Source organism: Myodes glareolus, chromosome 2, assembly GCF_982192425.1.
Source record: "Myodes glareolus chromosome 2, mMyoGla1.1, whole genome shotgun sequence".
Lineage (NCBI taxonomy): Eukaryota > Metazoa > Chordata > Mammalia > Rodentia > Cricetidae > Myodes > Myodes glareolus.
Genome location: NC_142027.1, coordinates 122,947,337 through 122,960,214, shown reverse-complemented (window position 1 = coordinate 122,960,214; position 12,878 = coordinate 122,947,337). Strand labels below are relative to the sequence as shown.

The 12,878-nt window shown below is 42.8% G+C and overlaps 1 protein-coding gene across 1 annotated transcript in view; it reads left to right on the top strand.

The window, feature by feature from the left end:
* Positions 1-1,881: 1,881 nt before the first annotated feature.
* Dnah10 (dynein axonemal heavy chain 10) overlaps positions 1,882-12,878 on the top strand; it is a 121,032-nt gene continuing 110,035 nt past the window's right edge. The window contains exons 1-2 of the mRNA XM_087903640.1: positions 1,882-2,160; positions 3,424-3,507. Coding sequence (XP_087759766.1) covers positions 1,947-2,160; positions 3,424-3,507 — 298 coding nt within the window. The 5' untranslated portion in view covers positions 1,882-1,946. The remainder of the gene's footprint in view (positions 2,161-3,423; positions 3,508-12,878) is intronic.

The window sequence follows — 12,878 nt, the reverse complement described above, 5'->3', positions numbered from 1 at the left end:
TTTCGGGTCCTTTAAGGCCTGCTTGCTGAGACAGTGAACTGCTCGTGCCGCAGCTGGACTAAGTCACTCCTCTTTAGCTGCAGCGGAGTCTGCACTGGTGGGCAGTGAGCTCCAGCATTTGTGCCCTGTGTGCCAGCTTTCTGGCAACTGTGATGCCAAACCTACTGGCGGCTGGGATGAGGTGGTGTTGCCTGTTGTTATACCTGACAGTATCCATTGTCACCCCCTCTCGTTACTGTTCCCCCAGGGTCTTTGGTCCTCACAGAGATAACTGATTCCAGGGATAATTACAGGAGATGCAGTTTTGGCCATGTTCACTGTCCTTCTTGGCAGTTGTGATGCGGCCACTTTTCCCTTGTAACTAGCATCTCTTACCAGGTGAGAGAGTGACTTCTCGGCTGAAGTCTGTCACAGCTATATGGAATGTAATTACATAAACAAATTACTCCTTTTGTGAACCCTCTGGAAATATAATTGATAGCATCATACAGAGGGACGCAAGCAACTGCCTGGGTGGTGTGATGTCCGTCCTCCCTATCACAACAGCCATGCCGTCTGTTCAGGTGTTCACTGTGTCACACAGGCTTCTGCTGGTGGAGAGGAGATCTGACCAGTAGAAGCATGCAAAGGGGTTTGAGCATTGGACTCTCCCACCATGGAGCCTGGGACGGATTCCGTTTCCCTCCAAGTCCTCTCCTGGCCCCAGTTGTAGAATGGGTCTGTATGTTTCGAGATGTTTAATGCCACCTATGCCTGCCTTGGACTTGTGACTCTCTTGCCTCGACGCTCAGCTGGCACTACAGGTACGCAGTGCTGGGCTTGACTGGGAGTGGCTGTACTGGCATTCGGGCCCAGTGCTCTGGCATAGGCCATAGACTATCCGCTGATAACTTACGTGCAGACGCATGAAGCTGTGATTTAGAGTTTGAACCATTTGGGAAATAAAATCACAAAAAAAGCTTCAGCTGTTTATTTCTCTACTGAAATTTTTAATCTGGGGTTGCTGCGTGCCATACTCTCCAGGCAGACCTTACGAACTGCCCTAATGCTGTAAGTCAGGAGTTTGGAGTGATATCTGCTCCGCCCCTGGACTGCTGCTGCCTGGCTCTGCTCGAATACCACGAAGTCCACAGGGACTACGGGAGCCAGTCAGGACTGCGTCCTGCAGACGCATGAAGGACTAATCTGTCAGTATGAAACTCCCTTTTGCTAGTGACAAATAAATCTATATTTTTGAGATGCCAGTGTCTTGTTTTCTTGTGATCCTGCTCCCTAACCCCCTATGCCAGGAAGAGCCAGTCCCTTTCCAGGGCCCCACTAGTGTTCCCCATGCCCTACCTAGAACACACAGGTGTTCTCACAGTGCCTGCCTGTGAGACCAGTCCCCCCCTGCCTGTCCTGCTTGGTATGCTTCTGTTGCTGTGATAAACACCAACCAAAACCAACCTGGGGGAAGAAAGGGATCATTTGATCCTAGGTTATACTCCATCATTAAGCGCAGAAGCCGCAGCAGGACCTGAAGCAAGACCTTGGAGGAGAGCACTGCGTGCTGACTTGCTCCCCATGGCGTGCTCAGTGGTCAGTCCAGCACTGGCTGGGCCCTCCTACGTCAACCAGCAAGCAAGAAAAGGTCCTATAGACCCATCTGATGTTAATTCCTCATTGAGATTCTCTTTTCCCAACTAAGTATAGGTTTGCATCAACAGCTCACTGCTTCTAGTTCCGCCTGGCTCCGCCTCAGAGCCGTGCCCTTGTCACGCCTCAGTAACCAGCTTTCTCGCACTTCAGCTTTCCTAACTGCAGAATGGGGGGCCCTTAGCCCCACGCTGGCGCTGCCTGCGCTGACGCCATCGCCCAGGTTCCCGTTGCTATGGGCGCCGTTGCCACAGACGCCGCCCGGCTCCGGCTCTGACCTCCCTAAGTCCTGCACCACTCAGGTCTGCGCCATGGACGACCTGCGGGTTCTGTGGATGCGCGACCGCGTGTACACGGTCTTCGGCCTCAGCAACCCCAAACTGTTCGAGGATCTGCTGAGTCGCAACGACAGTGAGGCGGAGGACCTCATCCTTCACTTCCTCAACCACGCAACGGACGAGGACTGCGCCTCCACGCTCTTCTTCTACCGCGTCATGGTGCCCGAGGAGGTGGAGGTGGAGATTGGTGAGCCTGGGCAAAGGCCAACCTACAGTCAGCACTCTGCTGGCATTTAGCCCTACTATGCGACCAGGGGCTTTAGAGGGGGACGCTGTCATCCTCGCTCTCAGCGGCGGGCTCAGTGTTGCACATCTGCTGGGGACACAGAGGAGGCCCAGAATCTCTTGTCCTGTAAGATGCCTCCCAGAGGGAGGGTCCCAAGGCCAGGGTCTGCAGATGCTCAGGGGAGCTCACCTTCCATGCCTAGCTCCCTACTTTAAAAAGTGGCAGCAGGTCGAAGTGCCGCCCGACTGCAATCCCTGCTGAGATAGGATCACCCAAGGACCATGGTAAGTTCAGGATCACCATAGCAAGTGAGAGGCAGGAAAGGGAGAGAGAGAGATTAGAGCGGGAGGGACCTAGTGTCAGGATACACTGCGCTCTGCTCTCATTTACGTTGTCTTCCTCATTTATTACATTGCGAGACAGGGGCCCATAGCCCAGTCTGGCCTGGAATTCACTGTGTAGCTCAAGGTACCCTCAAACTCTTAGCTCTCCTGCCTCAGCCTCCCTAGAATCTAACCATCCCGGCCTTCATTTTCTTCCCCAGGTGGAACATGTTATCCCAGGCCTCTTGGTTAGGCCCATTCATTGCAAACAAAAGTACAGATTTCCAGACCCACTAGTGGGATTCTGTACATATTTAGAAAGCAAAAAGCTCTGCACCAAGACCTCAATTTCTTACAATGTTCAGGAGCCCCAGCTAGCAGCCGCGATTGTCTCCTGCTGGGTCTGTTCTTACTGCAGCTGCCTGCCTGGGTGCCTTCACTCTGCCAGGTGCACCCCTGGGGCATCTCCGAGGCAGGGCGTGGTGTAGACCAGACTGGCCTTGAACTTGCTATTAGTGGGCAGTTAGCCTTGAACTCCTGACACTTCTGTTTCTTCCTCCCGAGCCCAGGGCTTGCAGGCCTCACCAGCACGCTGGGTTCATTGGAACAGTCTCCTGGCTGCGCCCAGTGCTGCAGAACATGCTATGGTGTGGTGGACCAAGCCGCTTTCATACCGCCTGCTTGCATTTCTTCCAGGCCAAGGCGTGCCCTTAACCCTGTTCTCAATCGACCCAACTTTCCATGCTGGCTCCAGCACCATGATGTTTTGCAGTGACATTTACGAGTCCCCTGTGGGGTGTGCCCCTACCCTTTGGCTCCACTTAAAGCAAAGGTTTGGCAACTGTCTCATTTGGGGATAAATACTATTTTGTATTTTCTTCCCCATTATGGATCCATAAAGAAGAAATTCCTGTGATCCCTGAAGAGGAGGCGGAGGAAGAGGAGACTGAATCTCAGAAAGAAGAGGGTCCCGATAAGGTGACAAGTGAGTGTCTGGAGGGACAGAAGCCACTTCTACATGGGGGTCTGTGGAGCTGTTGGTGGCTATGCACACTAGGGTCTCTGGACTACTGTCACATGGCCTTAGTAGGACAGCAGAAAACAGCAGAAATGTCTCAGGCCCAGAGGCCCAAGGTGTCCCCAGGGTCATACCCCTCTGGAAGCTCTAGGGATGACCCCACCTTACCTCATTCAGCTGCTGCTGGCTCTAGCATCCCTTGGCTTGTGGGCACACCAGTCCCCCTCTGGACTCACACTGCCACTTCCCTTATCCAGGCAAAGATTGAAGCAGGGTGTGTGTGTGTGTGTGTGTGTTGGTCAAATTTAGGAACAAAATAGGGATTCTTTTTTCTTTCTATTTTAAGACAAGGCCTCAGTAGTAAGTTTGATCTAGCCTGGGCTACTTTTAAGACTCTGTCTTAAAAAAGCAAAGGAACAAAACCCATAGCATAAAACTGTAGAGATATGTCATTTGTGTTTTAGTTAATAAAGCTTGCCTGAAGAATAGAATGCAAAACAGCCACACTAGCCAGCCATACAGGCCAGGCAGCAGTGACATGCACCTTTAATCCCAGCAGCCATACTAGTTCGACATAGAGGCCAGGTGGCGGTGATGGTGCAGGCCTTTAATCCCAGTACTAGAGAGGAATACAAGGTGGGATGAGACAGGAACTCGCTCTCTTTCAGTCTGAAGATTTCAAAGAGTTAAGAGCTCTCTAGTGGCTTGGCTGCTTTTGCATTCCTGATCTTCAGGTTGAACCCAATATCTGTCTCTGGCTTTTTATTATTCATATTACATTTGGTCCCCAACATTTGGGGTATGAATTCGTGAAAAAGCCACTGGCACAGGCTGGAGCCCCAGCCAGGCTGACTTTCTTTTCTTTTTTCCCCAAGTCTCTGAGCACGTTTGGGCTTTTTCTGTTGTGGCCTCTCCAAAACAGTCTCCAGTTGCCACCCAAGCTCCAGAAGCTCCTGGGCTCCAAAGGCCACAGGAGTCGCTGGTCCTAGACTGACTGGTTCTGCCTTCAGGCAGCTCTCTCTCTCTCTTTCTCCCTCCCTCCCTCCCTGCCCCTCCCTCTTTCTCCCTCTCCCTCTCTCTCCTGTGGGTTGCAGGCTCTCCCTGAACCCTTTCTTGCTCTACTGCCAAACTAGGCAGCTGCCTTCAAATCCAGTCAGGCTTTTACTGTTCTACACAGTAGCAATCAGCCTCATGTCTTCATCAACATCTGTGGTGAGTTTGATAAGACAACTGGGAATTCTTATAGGGAGGAATTAGGTAAAAGAGAAAGTTTTCCCAACATTAAAAAGTGGGAAACACCATTATAATGGAGGGAATTATGTCCCTGTATGATAAGACATTGGACCGTTTGAAAATGGAACGGTTAAATGGAGAGGAGATCTCATTTAGATGGGATTTATGTAATGTCAATTGTAAACATTATCAGATTTATCATTTTTGTTTCATCACCAAAAAGGTTGGTTAATCTGAGTGATACAGGCCTTAGAAAAATCTATTAAAACAGATCATAGAGATATTAAAATCCAGACAGAGGAACCAATTACAGCATAGCATTATAAGGATAGAGAGGAACAGCCTAAAGTATTCAGACAACCAACTTTAATAAATCCTGTAACCTTACAGGAATTGCCAAATGGCAGAGCCGCTGTTCCAGCTAACTGAACTCCTGTGCCAATGTTAGATTTAAGGAGATTCAAGGAAGCAACAGTTTCATGTGGCATGCATTCACCCTTTGTGATGCAAATGCTAAACTTGTGGTCAGTTTGTAATAGAATTATCCCTATAGACTGGATAGATTTAGGTAAAGCTGTTTCAGAGCCTGGTCCACAATGACAATGAAGTAAGTGTTTCAGAGAAGAGGCTAAGGTTATTGACCAGAGTATAGCAGAGTAAAGCTAGAGGTAGGGAATTCTCCCAAGATCAAATTCTTGGAGAATGAGACAAGGCTACTATAGAAAGGCAGTCCCTACATGATGACCACACCCTGGATTTATGCCATGCAGCAGCTTTGAGTGCTTGAGACAGAATTTGAGAAATAGTAAAGAAAATTGAGTCATTTACTAAAGCTATACAGGGCCCAGAGGAAGCCTTACAGATTTCTTATAAAGATCGACTCCAGCAGTAATGGAATGTTACCAAATACAGAAGCTAAACAAATAATAGTTGAATCGCTGACTTTTGAAAAATGGTAATTTTCTATGCAAAAGGATAATTAGGCCATTAAAGGCAAGGCCAGCACCTTTGGAGGAATGGATACTGCCACGGACCGGCTCAGGGGAGCCACTCAGACCGTGGTAGAATCAGGGCGATGTATTATTCTTTTAGCTGCTTCCAGCTGACTTTGGGGTGACGTTGTCAAGGGTTAACAAAGGTGAAATGCTAGTCAAAAAGAGAAAATTTTAGGAACATTTGGTTTGTGGACTTTGTTGAAGAGCCAGGGAGCATTCATATCAGCTAGACTGGTCCACATCAGTTTTTAGCAAGTCCATGGTCCACAGTCATTTGGAGCAGGTTGTAGGCAGCAATTAATGCTTGTTTGTGTCTGCCAACCAAGGGGAAACCTGTAGAGACAAATTTAAACTAGGAACAGAAGTTAATACATTTGAAACTTTTAGGCCCATTTTAAAATCTGTATTATAGAAATAGCAAATAACAAATATCTATAAAACAGTAAAAGTAGACTTTTACCCTTGAGTTCCAGCAAAAACATCGAGAATCTTGAGCTTGTAACCCAAACTGTATATAGTCATTGTTTTATTGTTTATTAGAATTATCTTAAATTACTTTTTAGACCCTTAATGTTTATGAATTTTTATATCTTTAGACCTTTATATATAATGAGCTAACAAACTGGCTATAGCTTTGCGGAAGGATCTAAATATCCTTTTTACTTTTATACTGGTGTTATAGGTGGCCTAGCCATTAATACACTCAGAGATCTTAGAAGGATAAATAAATTATATTTAAGTATAAACAAAACAGAAAGATAACAGAGACCAGCCCATATATAGTCATACCCAGGTCTTCATAGCATTGGAGGCATAAGTATCGGAACAGCAGGCTTTATCAGACCCGTAAGGTGATTGATTGGTTTCTGTGGAAGAGGGACATGGAGAAGACTGGCCTTACTTTGTCTAGGCAAAAGTGGTGCAATCAATTCTCCAAGGTCCTACTGTTTGTCCATGGTCTGGACCGGGTCCTGGCAGCCGCTGTTGCACTGGGGGTCATCTTACCCAGTGGTCAGCATCGTTATTATCCAGGTGGAGACATCGTGGTGTCCCATAGTCTTCTTTGGAGACCTTGGGTCACTGTTAGGATCTCAGAGTCTCTATCTGATATAAGCTTTTTAAACTTTATTTTAAATGCCATTTTCTATAGATTTTTGAATTATTTAGGGCTGTCCAGGTATTTCTGATTAGGCAGACTTTATTATTCTAAATTATTTGTTTTAAGCTTTAAAACATATATAGGGAACTACATAAGGCTTATCCCCATACTTATATCAGTACTTTGAGAATAATTAATTATTAACTTATATTTTTAACAAACCAGAAGTATATACCATATTTTTGTTAGAGTGAACCTTTAAATTAATCATTTTTTTTTTTTTTTTTTTTTTTTTTTTTTAATTATTTATTTATTTATTATGTATACAATATTCTGTCTGTGTGTATGTCTGCAGGCCAGAAGAGGACACCAGACCTCATTACAGATGGTTATGAGCCACCATGTGGTTGCCGGGAATTGAACTCAGGACCTTTGGAAGAGCAGGCAATGCTCTTAACCACTGAGCCATCTCTCCAGCCCCAAATTAATCATTTTTAGCAAAGACAATGAGGCTAAAATCTAAACATTAACAATATGAAACATTTTATAAGTATTTGTGTTTTATTTTTGAGACATAAAAAATTCTCAAAAATTGTATAAGTCAGAACATTTAAATATTCTATTGCAAAAAATAACTGCCAAGATAAAAGCGAGTCTTAAATATAATTTCTTAGCTGAATGTGGAGAAAGCATTATTTATATCGAAAAGACATCCAAATTTTTTGTAAACCTGGATCTAGTGACCAGAGCTCAGAGAAAAATTACAAATACAAAACTTACAATTACCAAAGATTAATTTTTTAATAAAACAAGCATACATAAAAGAAATAACCATGACCCTTTCACAAGACAAATAGAGCCTTTTAAAACCAGAATTAACCATTAAACATTCAGATACAAGAAATTACAGCAAATATTTTTTGGCCTCTTATTACCTTTTGTGACATTTTATATACCTTTTGTAATTTCTAGGTTTGGCTCCTTTCTCAATCTTTGTTTTATTGGTTAAGCCAGACACTTTTAAACAAACCCCTTTTATTATTTTTATTTATTATTATTATATTATTATTATTTTAGTTTTTTGTCTTTTTTGGTTTTTAGACAATATGGAAGCATAATGCATCTTTAACATTTGTTCTAAAATTAATTGTTTTTTAAAATTTATAAGCAGTATCAGGACAGGAAAGAGTTAGGAGAGGAAACTGCTGGCCAGCAGAAGAGACCTTGAGTGTTATCACAGTGAAGAACTTAGCTCAAAAAAGAAAAGAGGCACAGAAAGTGTCCTTAGCTGCTAATGCCCCCTTTTTTAAAAAAATTTTTGTTAACTTTTCTGTGATCATAATTTCAGACTTTTTGTTTTATATTTGCCTGGTTTTATTTTTATTTTTATGTTTATTTTTATTCTTATCTAAAAGCGTTCCATCCTTATGGAACTTGGATTTACATTCATTTTTCCAATGTCTCCCTTTTTGACATCTTTGACAATTACCTGGGAGAGGGCCTCTTTGGCCTGTTCTTTTGGGCCTTCTGCAGATGCCCTGGTTTCCCACAATTATAACAAGTGGGGGATGAGGAGTCTCTTACACCTCCTCCCTATGTCTTTTTAACATAGGCGCTGAATTTCTGACCCTTCATAGCTGCAGCATAAGCCATTCTTTGGACTTATGAAGCCATTCTTTGGACTGGTGAGGTATCCATCATGGACTGCCCCATGGTTTCCTGTGATTGCTTACTCTTAACTGATGATCCTTTACCAGCGGGACTGCAGTTCCCTGGTAAGAACCGTTCCCGAAAACTAACAAAGGAAAAAAAGAAAAGAAAAGAGAAAGATTACCTGTCCTTCAAGTCCCTGTTCAGGCGCCACCTGCCACGGACCGCCTCTCGTGGAGGCATTCAGACCGAGGGAAAACAGGGCGAAGGCTCAGAAGAATTCAGGAATCAGCAAGGAAATGACAGACAGACACATTCAATGTGGTTGAATATGCTGCTGCAACTTTACTTTTTTCAGCGCAAGGTTTTATATTCTTTTACAATCAAAGAACTTGGCAAAGGCATACATCATCAGATCATAAAATAGAAAAGAACAGCATAAAACAGTTTACAAAGAGAATCTTTGAAGATGCTTTGGCATGGGTACAAGGACTTTTGCTCTTTCATATTTTGTTAAATAAACTCTTTTTCTTGCCTTCAGAGAGGTCACTGCCCTTGAGCCAGGCCATCTTTATCAGCCTGTACCAGGTGGCTGGCTGGGTTGAGCTAAGTGACCTTGTGCTCAGAATATCCTGGGTGGGAGATGGGAAGGCCACTATCTTCCTGGGAAAACTTTCTGCTAGGAAATTTCAAAGCCATGATCTCAAACTTCTCTGAAACTCGTCTCACACCATTGACCTCAACTCTCCTCCCTTCCTAATTCTCAGGCTCAGATGTTGTTATCAGTCTAGGTCTTTTTCTGCCCACAAGAAAGGCTTCATAGGCCTCCTGTTTGCAACTGCACGTATTCCCCAGGCAAATGTCTAATGGGGACTGCTGCAACTGTTTTCCTGCAGAAGGCTTCTAAGGTTTCTCCTAGTAAGAGTAACTCCTTTTGCTCCATATCATCAAGGAATTATCCTAATGATGAGCCCCAATTCCCAGAACTAGCTATTTCCTTAAAGGCTTGAATAAATGGTGGGGCAGAGCTTAAAATGTCCTCAGCAGTCTTGTTTGTATCCACAACTTCCTGGAATAATCTGATCTGTTGGTAAGATGCAAGAATCACAAAGAATAGAAAGACAAGGAAAAGACAGCCATATCGGCGCCAAGGGCAGCGAGGTCGAGTCCGTGCAAATGGCGACTCAGGTGGCATCATGACCACAGCTGATTGCCAAGGGACAGCCTGGGACGCAACTCCATGAAGTGCAGGCCCCAATTCTACGGCAACAGTCCGTCCAGTCAGCATTTCTCCTACACCGGCGTGACAGCCGTGGATGTAGCAGAATACAATTAATATCGAATCTCATGAAGATGATGATACATGGATAGGAGAGGTGATTTCCAGAGGGTTGAAGAAACATCAAAATGTCAAAAGTTATAATTGTGGCAAATAAGGTCACCTTAAAAGGGATTGTAGACAGGGCATTCCTAGAAACAATGTTTTTTTTTTCTAAGAGTAAACCACCCAGAAGGCCCCTCCCTTCTGGATTATGCAGAAGGTATGGCAAAGGTTTGGACTATTGAATTGTAGGTCAAGGAGGAATATTCACGTTCGTCCTTTACCACTGGGAAACTCCGCGAGGGCCTCTTACAGGCCTCTATGCCAAATTTGGTTTAGTCATTTCCTGCCATTTTAGAGGAAACTCCTTTCCAGAGCAATTAAAGAACCTAATGCCTATTGTAAGAAACCATACTGCTCTGGATAACAGAACAATTATAGAAGAAAGAACAAAAAATTCAGGATAAATCATAAAGTGAGGATTTTGGCAAAGTTAGATAAATGAACATAGACCAAAATTAAAAATACGAATGAATAAATGATGATGTCATTGAAGGTCAGGCAGACAAAGGTATGGGTGTAACCTAATAATTTCATCAGAATCTTGGCATCCAAATTGACCCCTTCAGTATGTAAATGTTCAGTTTTTAGGGACTGGAACTTTATCTCAGGTAAAGCAGAGCAGGAGATGGGTCGAATGCTTAGGGCCAGAGGGTCAGAGAGGAATATTGAAACCATATGAATATTGAACCATATTGAAACCATACGTAGTTAATATAGCAATGAGTTTGTGGGGACAGGATTTGTTACAGCAATAGAATATTCAGATTAACATTCCCCCAATCTTAGAAAAAAAAGCCATAAATCAATGTATGTTTCTGGGAAAATATTAAAAGATTTTATAAAGAACAGTCACCAACCATTCAGGTTGTACAGAACTGGGCCCAACAGCTGCTGATATTTCAAAGACACCAACAGCCCCACCTTTAAGATGGTTGACAGACAAACCTGTATGGATTAAACAATGGCCTTTAACAACAGAGAAACTGCAGGCTTTAGAACAGCTGGTACAGGAACAACTAGATGCTCAACATATTGAAGAACCAACCAGCCCTTGGAATTATAATGTATTTGTTGTTAAAAAAAATCTGGAAAATGGAGAATGGTCACAGATCTAAGAGCTGTTAATAAGGTGATTCAGCCAATGGGCTCTCTACAGTCTGGCATTCCTTTGCCTTCCCTATTGCCTACAGGATGGCCTCTTATAGTTATTGTTTTAAAAGATTGTTTTTTCACTATACCTTTACAAGAAAAAGACAGAAAAATTTGCCTTCAAAGAGCTTTCTTATTTCTGCCTGCTAAAAGATATCAATGAGAGGTTTTCCCATAAGGAATGTTAAATAGGCCTACCCTGTGCCAATATTTTGTAAGTCAGCCATTGGAAATGATATGAAAGCAATTTCCTGAATCTCTAGTTTATCATTACGTGGACAGCATTTTGCTATTTGATTCAAATGTAGATACTTTAGAAAGAATGTTTGAAGAAGTTAAAAAAATTGCCTGTTGGGATTACAAATTGCTCCTGAAAAAAATACAAAGAGGAGATTCTATTAATTATTTAGGCTATAAAATAGGTTTATAAAAATTAGATTCCAAAAGGTGCAAATTAGGAGAGATTGATTGCAGACTCTTAATGACTTCCAAAGTTTGCTTGGGGACATTTCCCATCTATGGTGCACTACTGGACTAGGTCCTGATAACCTGATTAATTTAAACAAAACCTTAGATGGTGACAAGGACTTAAATAGTCCCAGGGAATTATCAGCCAAGGCTGAGATAGAATTGACTTTGATTGAAGAGAAAGTGCATAGGCACATGTGGATTGTGTGGATCTGAATCTTAACAGCAGTCTGGTCATATTGGCATCCAAACATTTCCCTACAGGAATTTTAATGTAGAGAGAAGATTTATTTTAGAATGGATCTTTTTACCACATAAACTGAGTAAAAAATTAAAAACTTATGTGGAAAAGGTCTCTGAGTTAATTCTAAAAAGGAAATTGAGACTTTATCAATTAGCAGTAATAGACCCAGCAGAAATTATAGTGCCTTTTAATAATGGTGAAATTGACAAATTATGGGAAGAAAGTGAACCCTGGCAAAGAGTCTGTAATAATTTTTGAGGGAGGGATTAGCAACAACTATCCCAAAAGTAAGAGAATTCAACTTAGAAAGAGAACTAATTGGATCCTTCCCCTCATTGGGATGTCCCTACATTCTATCCTGATGCAAATAAGTCAGAAAAGGCAGGTTACAAATTAGAAAATTTTTAAAAAATGGAACAAAGTCCTTATGATTCTGTCCACCTGTTATAATTGAACTTGTAGTCACATTAGGTATATTTGCCAGGTCAAACAAAATACATTTTAGATAGGTCATTTCAAACACTTCAGAGATCTACAGAATATGGCATATATTTAGATGTTTTAATCACATGGGTTTGTTCTTTTTTTTAAAAAAAAAATGACAATCAGATATATCTGCTCCTGGCAGCACCAATCTGCTTCAGAGAAGATAATAGTTATTGAAACTCCACATGAAGTTTACTTCCTTTGTGGCAAGAAAGTGTCCTTGCCTCAACTGCTGACAGTATGCTGTCCTAATTGGACAAGCAGGACACAAAAGAGAGTGACTGTCAAACATTGTCAAGACAAGGAGGGACAGCCCTTTAGAATATCCTGCTTCACAGAAATGTCTGTCCAGGCCTGTCTACTGAAGATGGTGCCCCAACATTGGGTGACTGTTCAGGCAGCCGGCTGTTCTGTCATTTCTCACACTTCCTGCTTACTCAGTTAATACCATTTCCTTCTTAGGTCTCTGAGGGAGTTGAAGACTAAAAAGTGATAGTTTTCCTTGTTTACCAGACACAGAATACAAGTTATGATAGAAAGTAAATTAGGTACAAGACTTTGGACTCACCAAGGTAGGACAGATATAGAGTATTTTCTCTAAATTTGTTAAATGCAAATGGACTAGATATT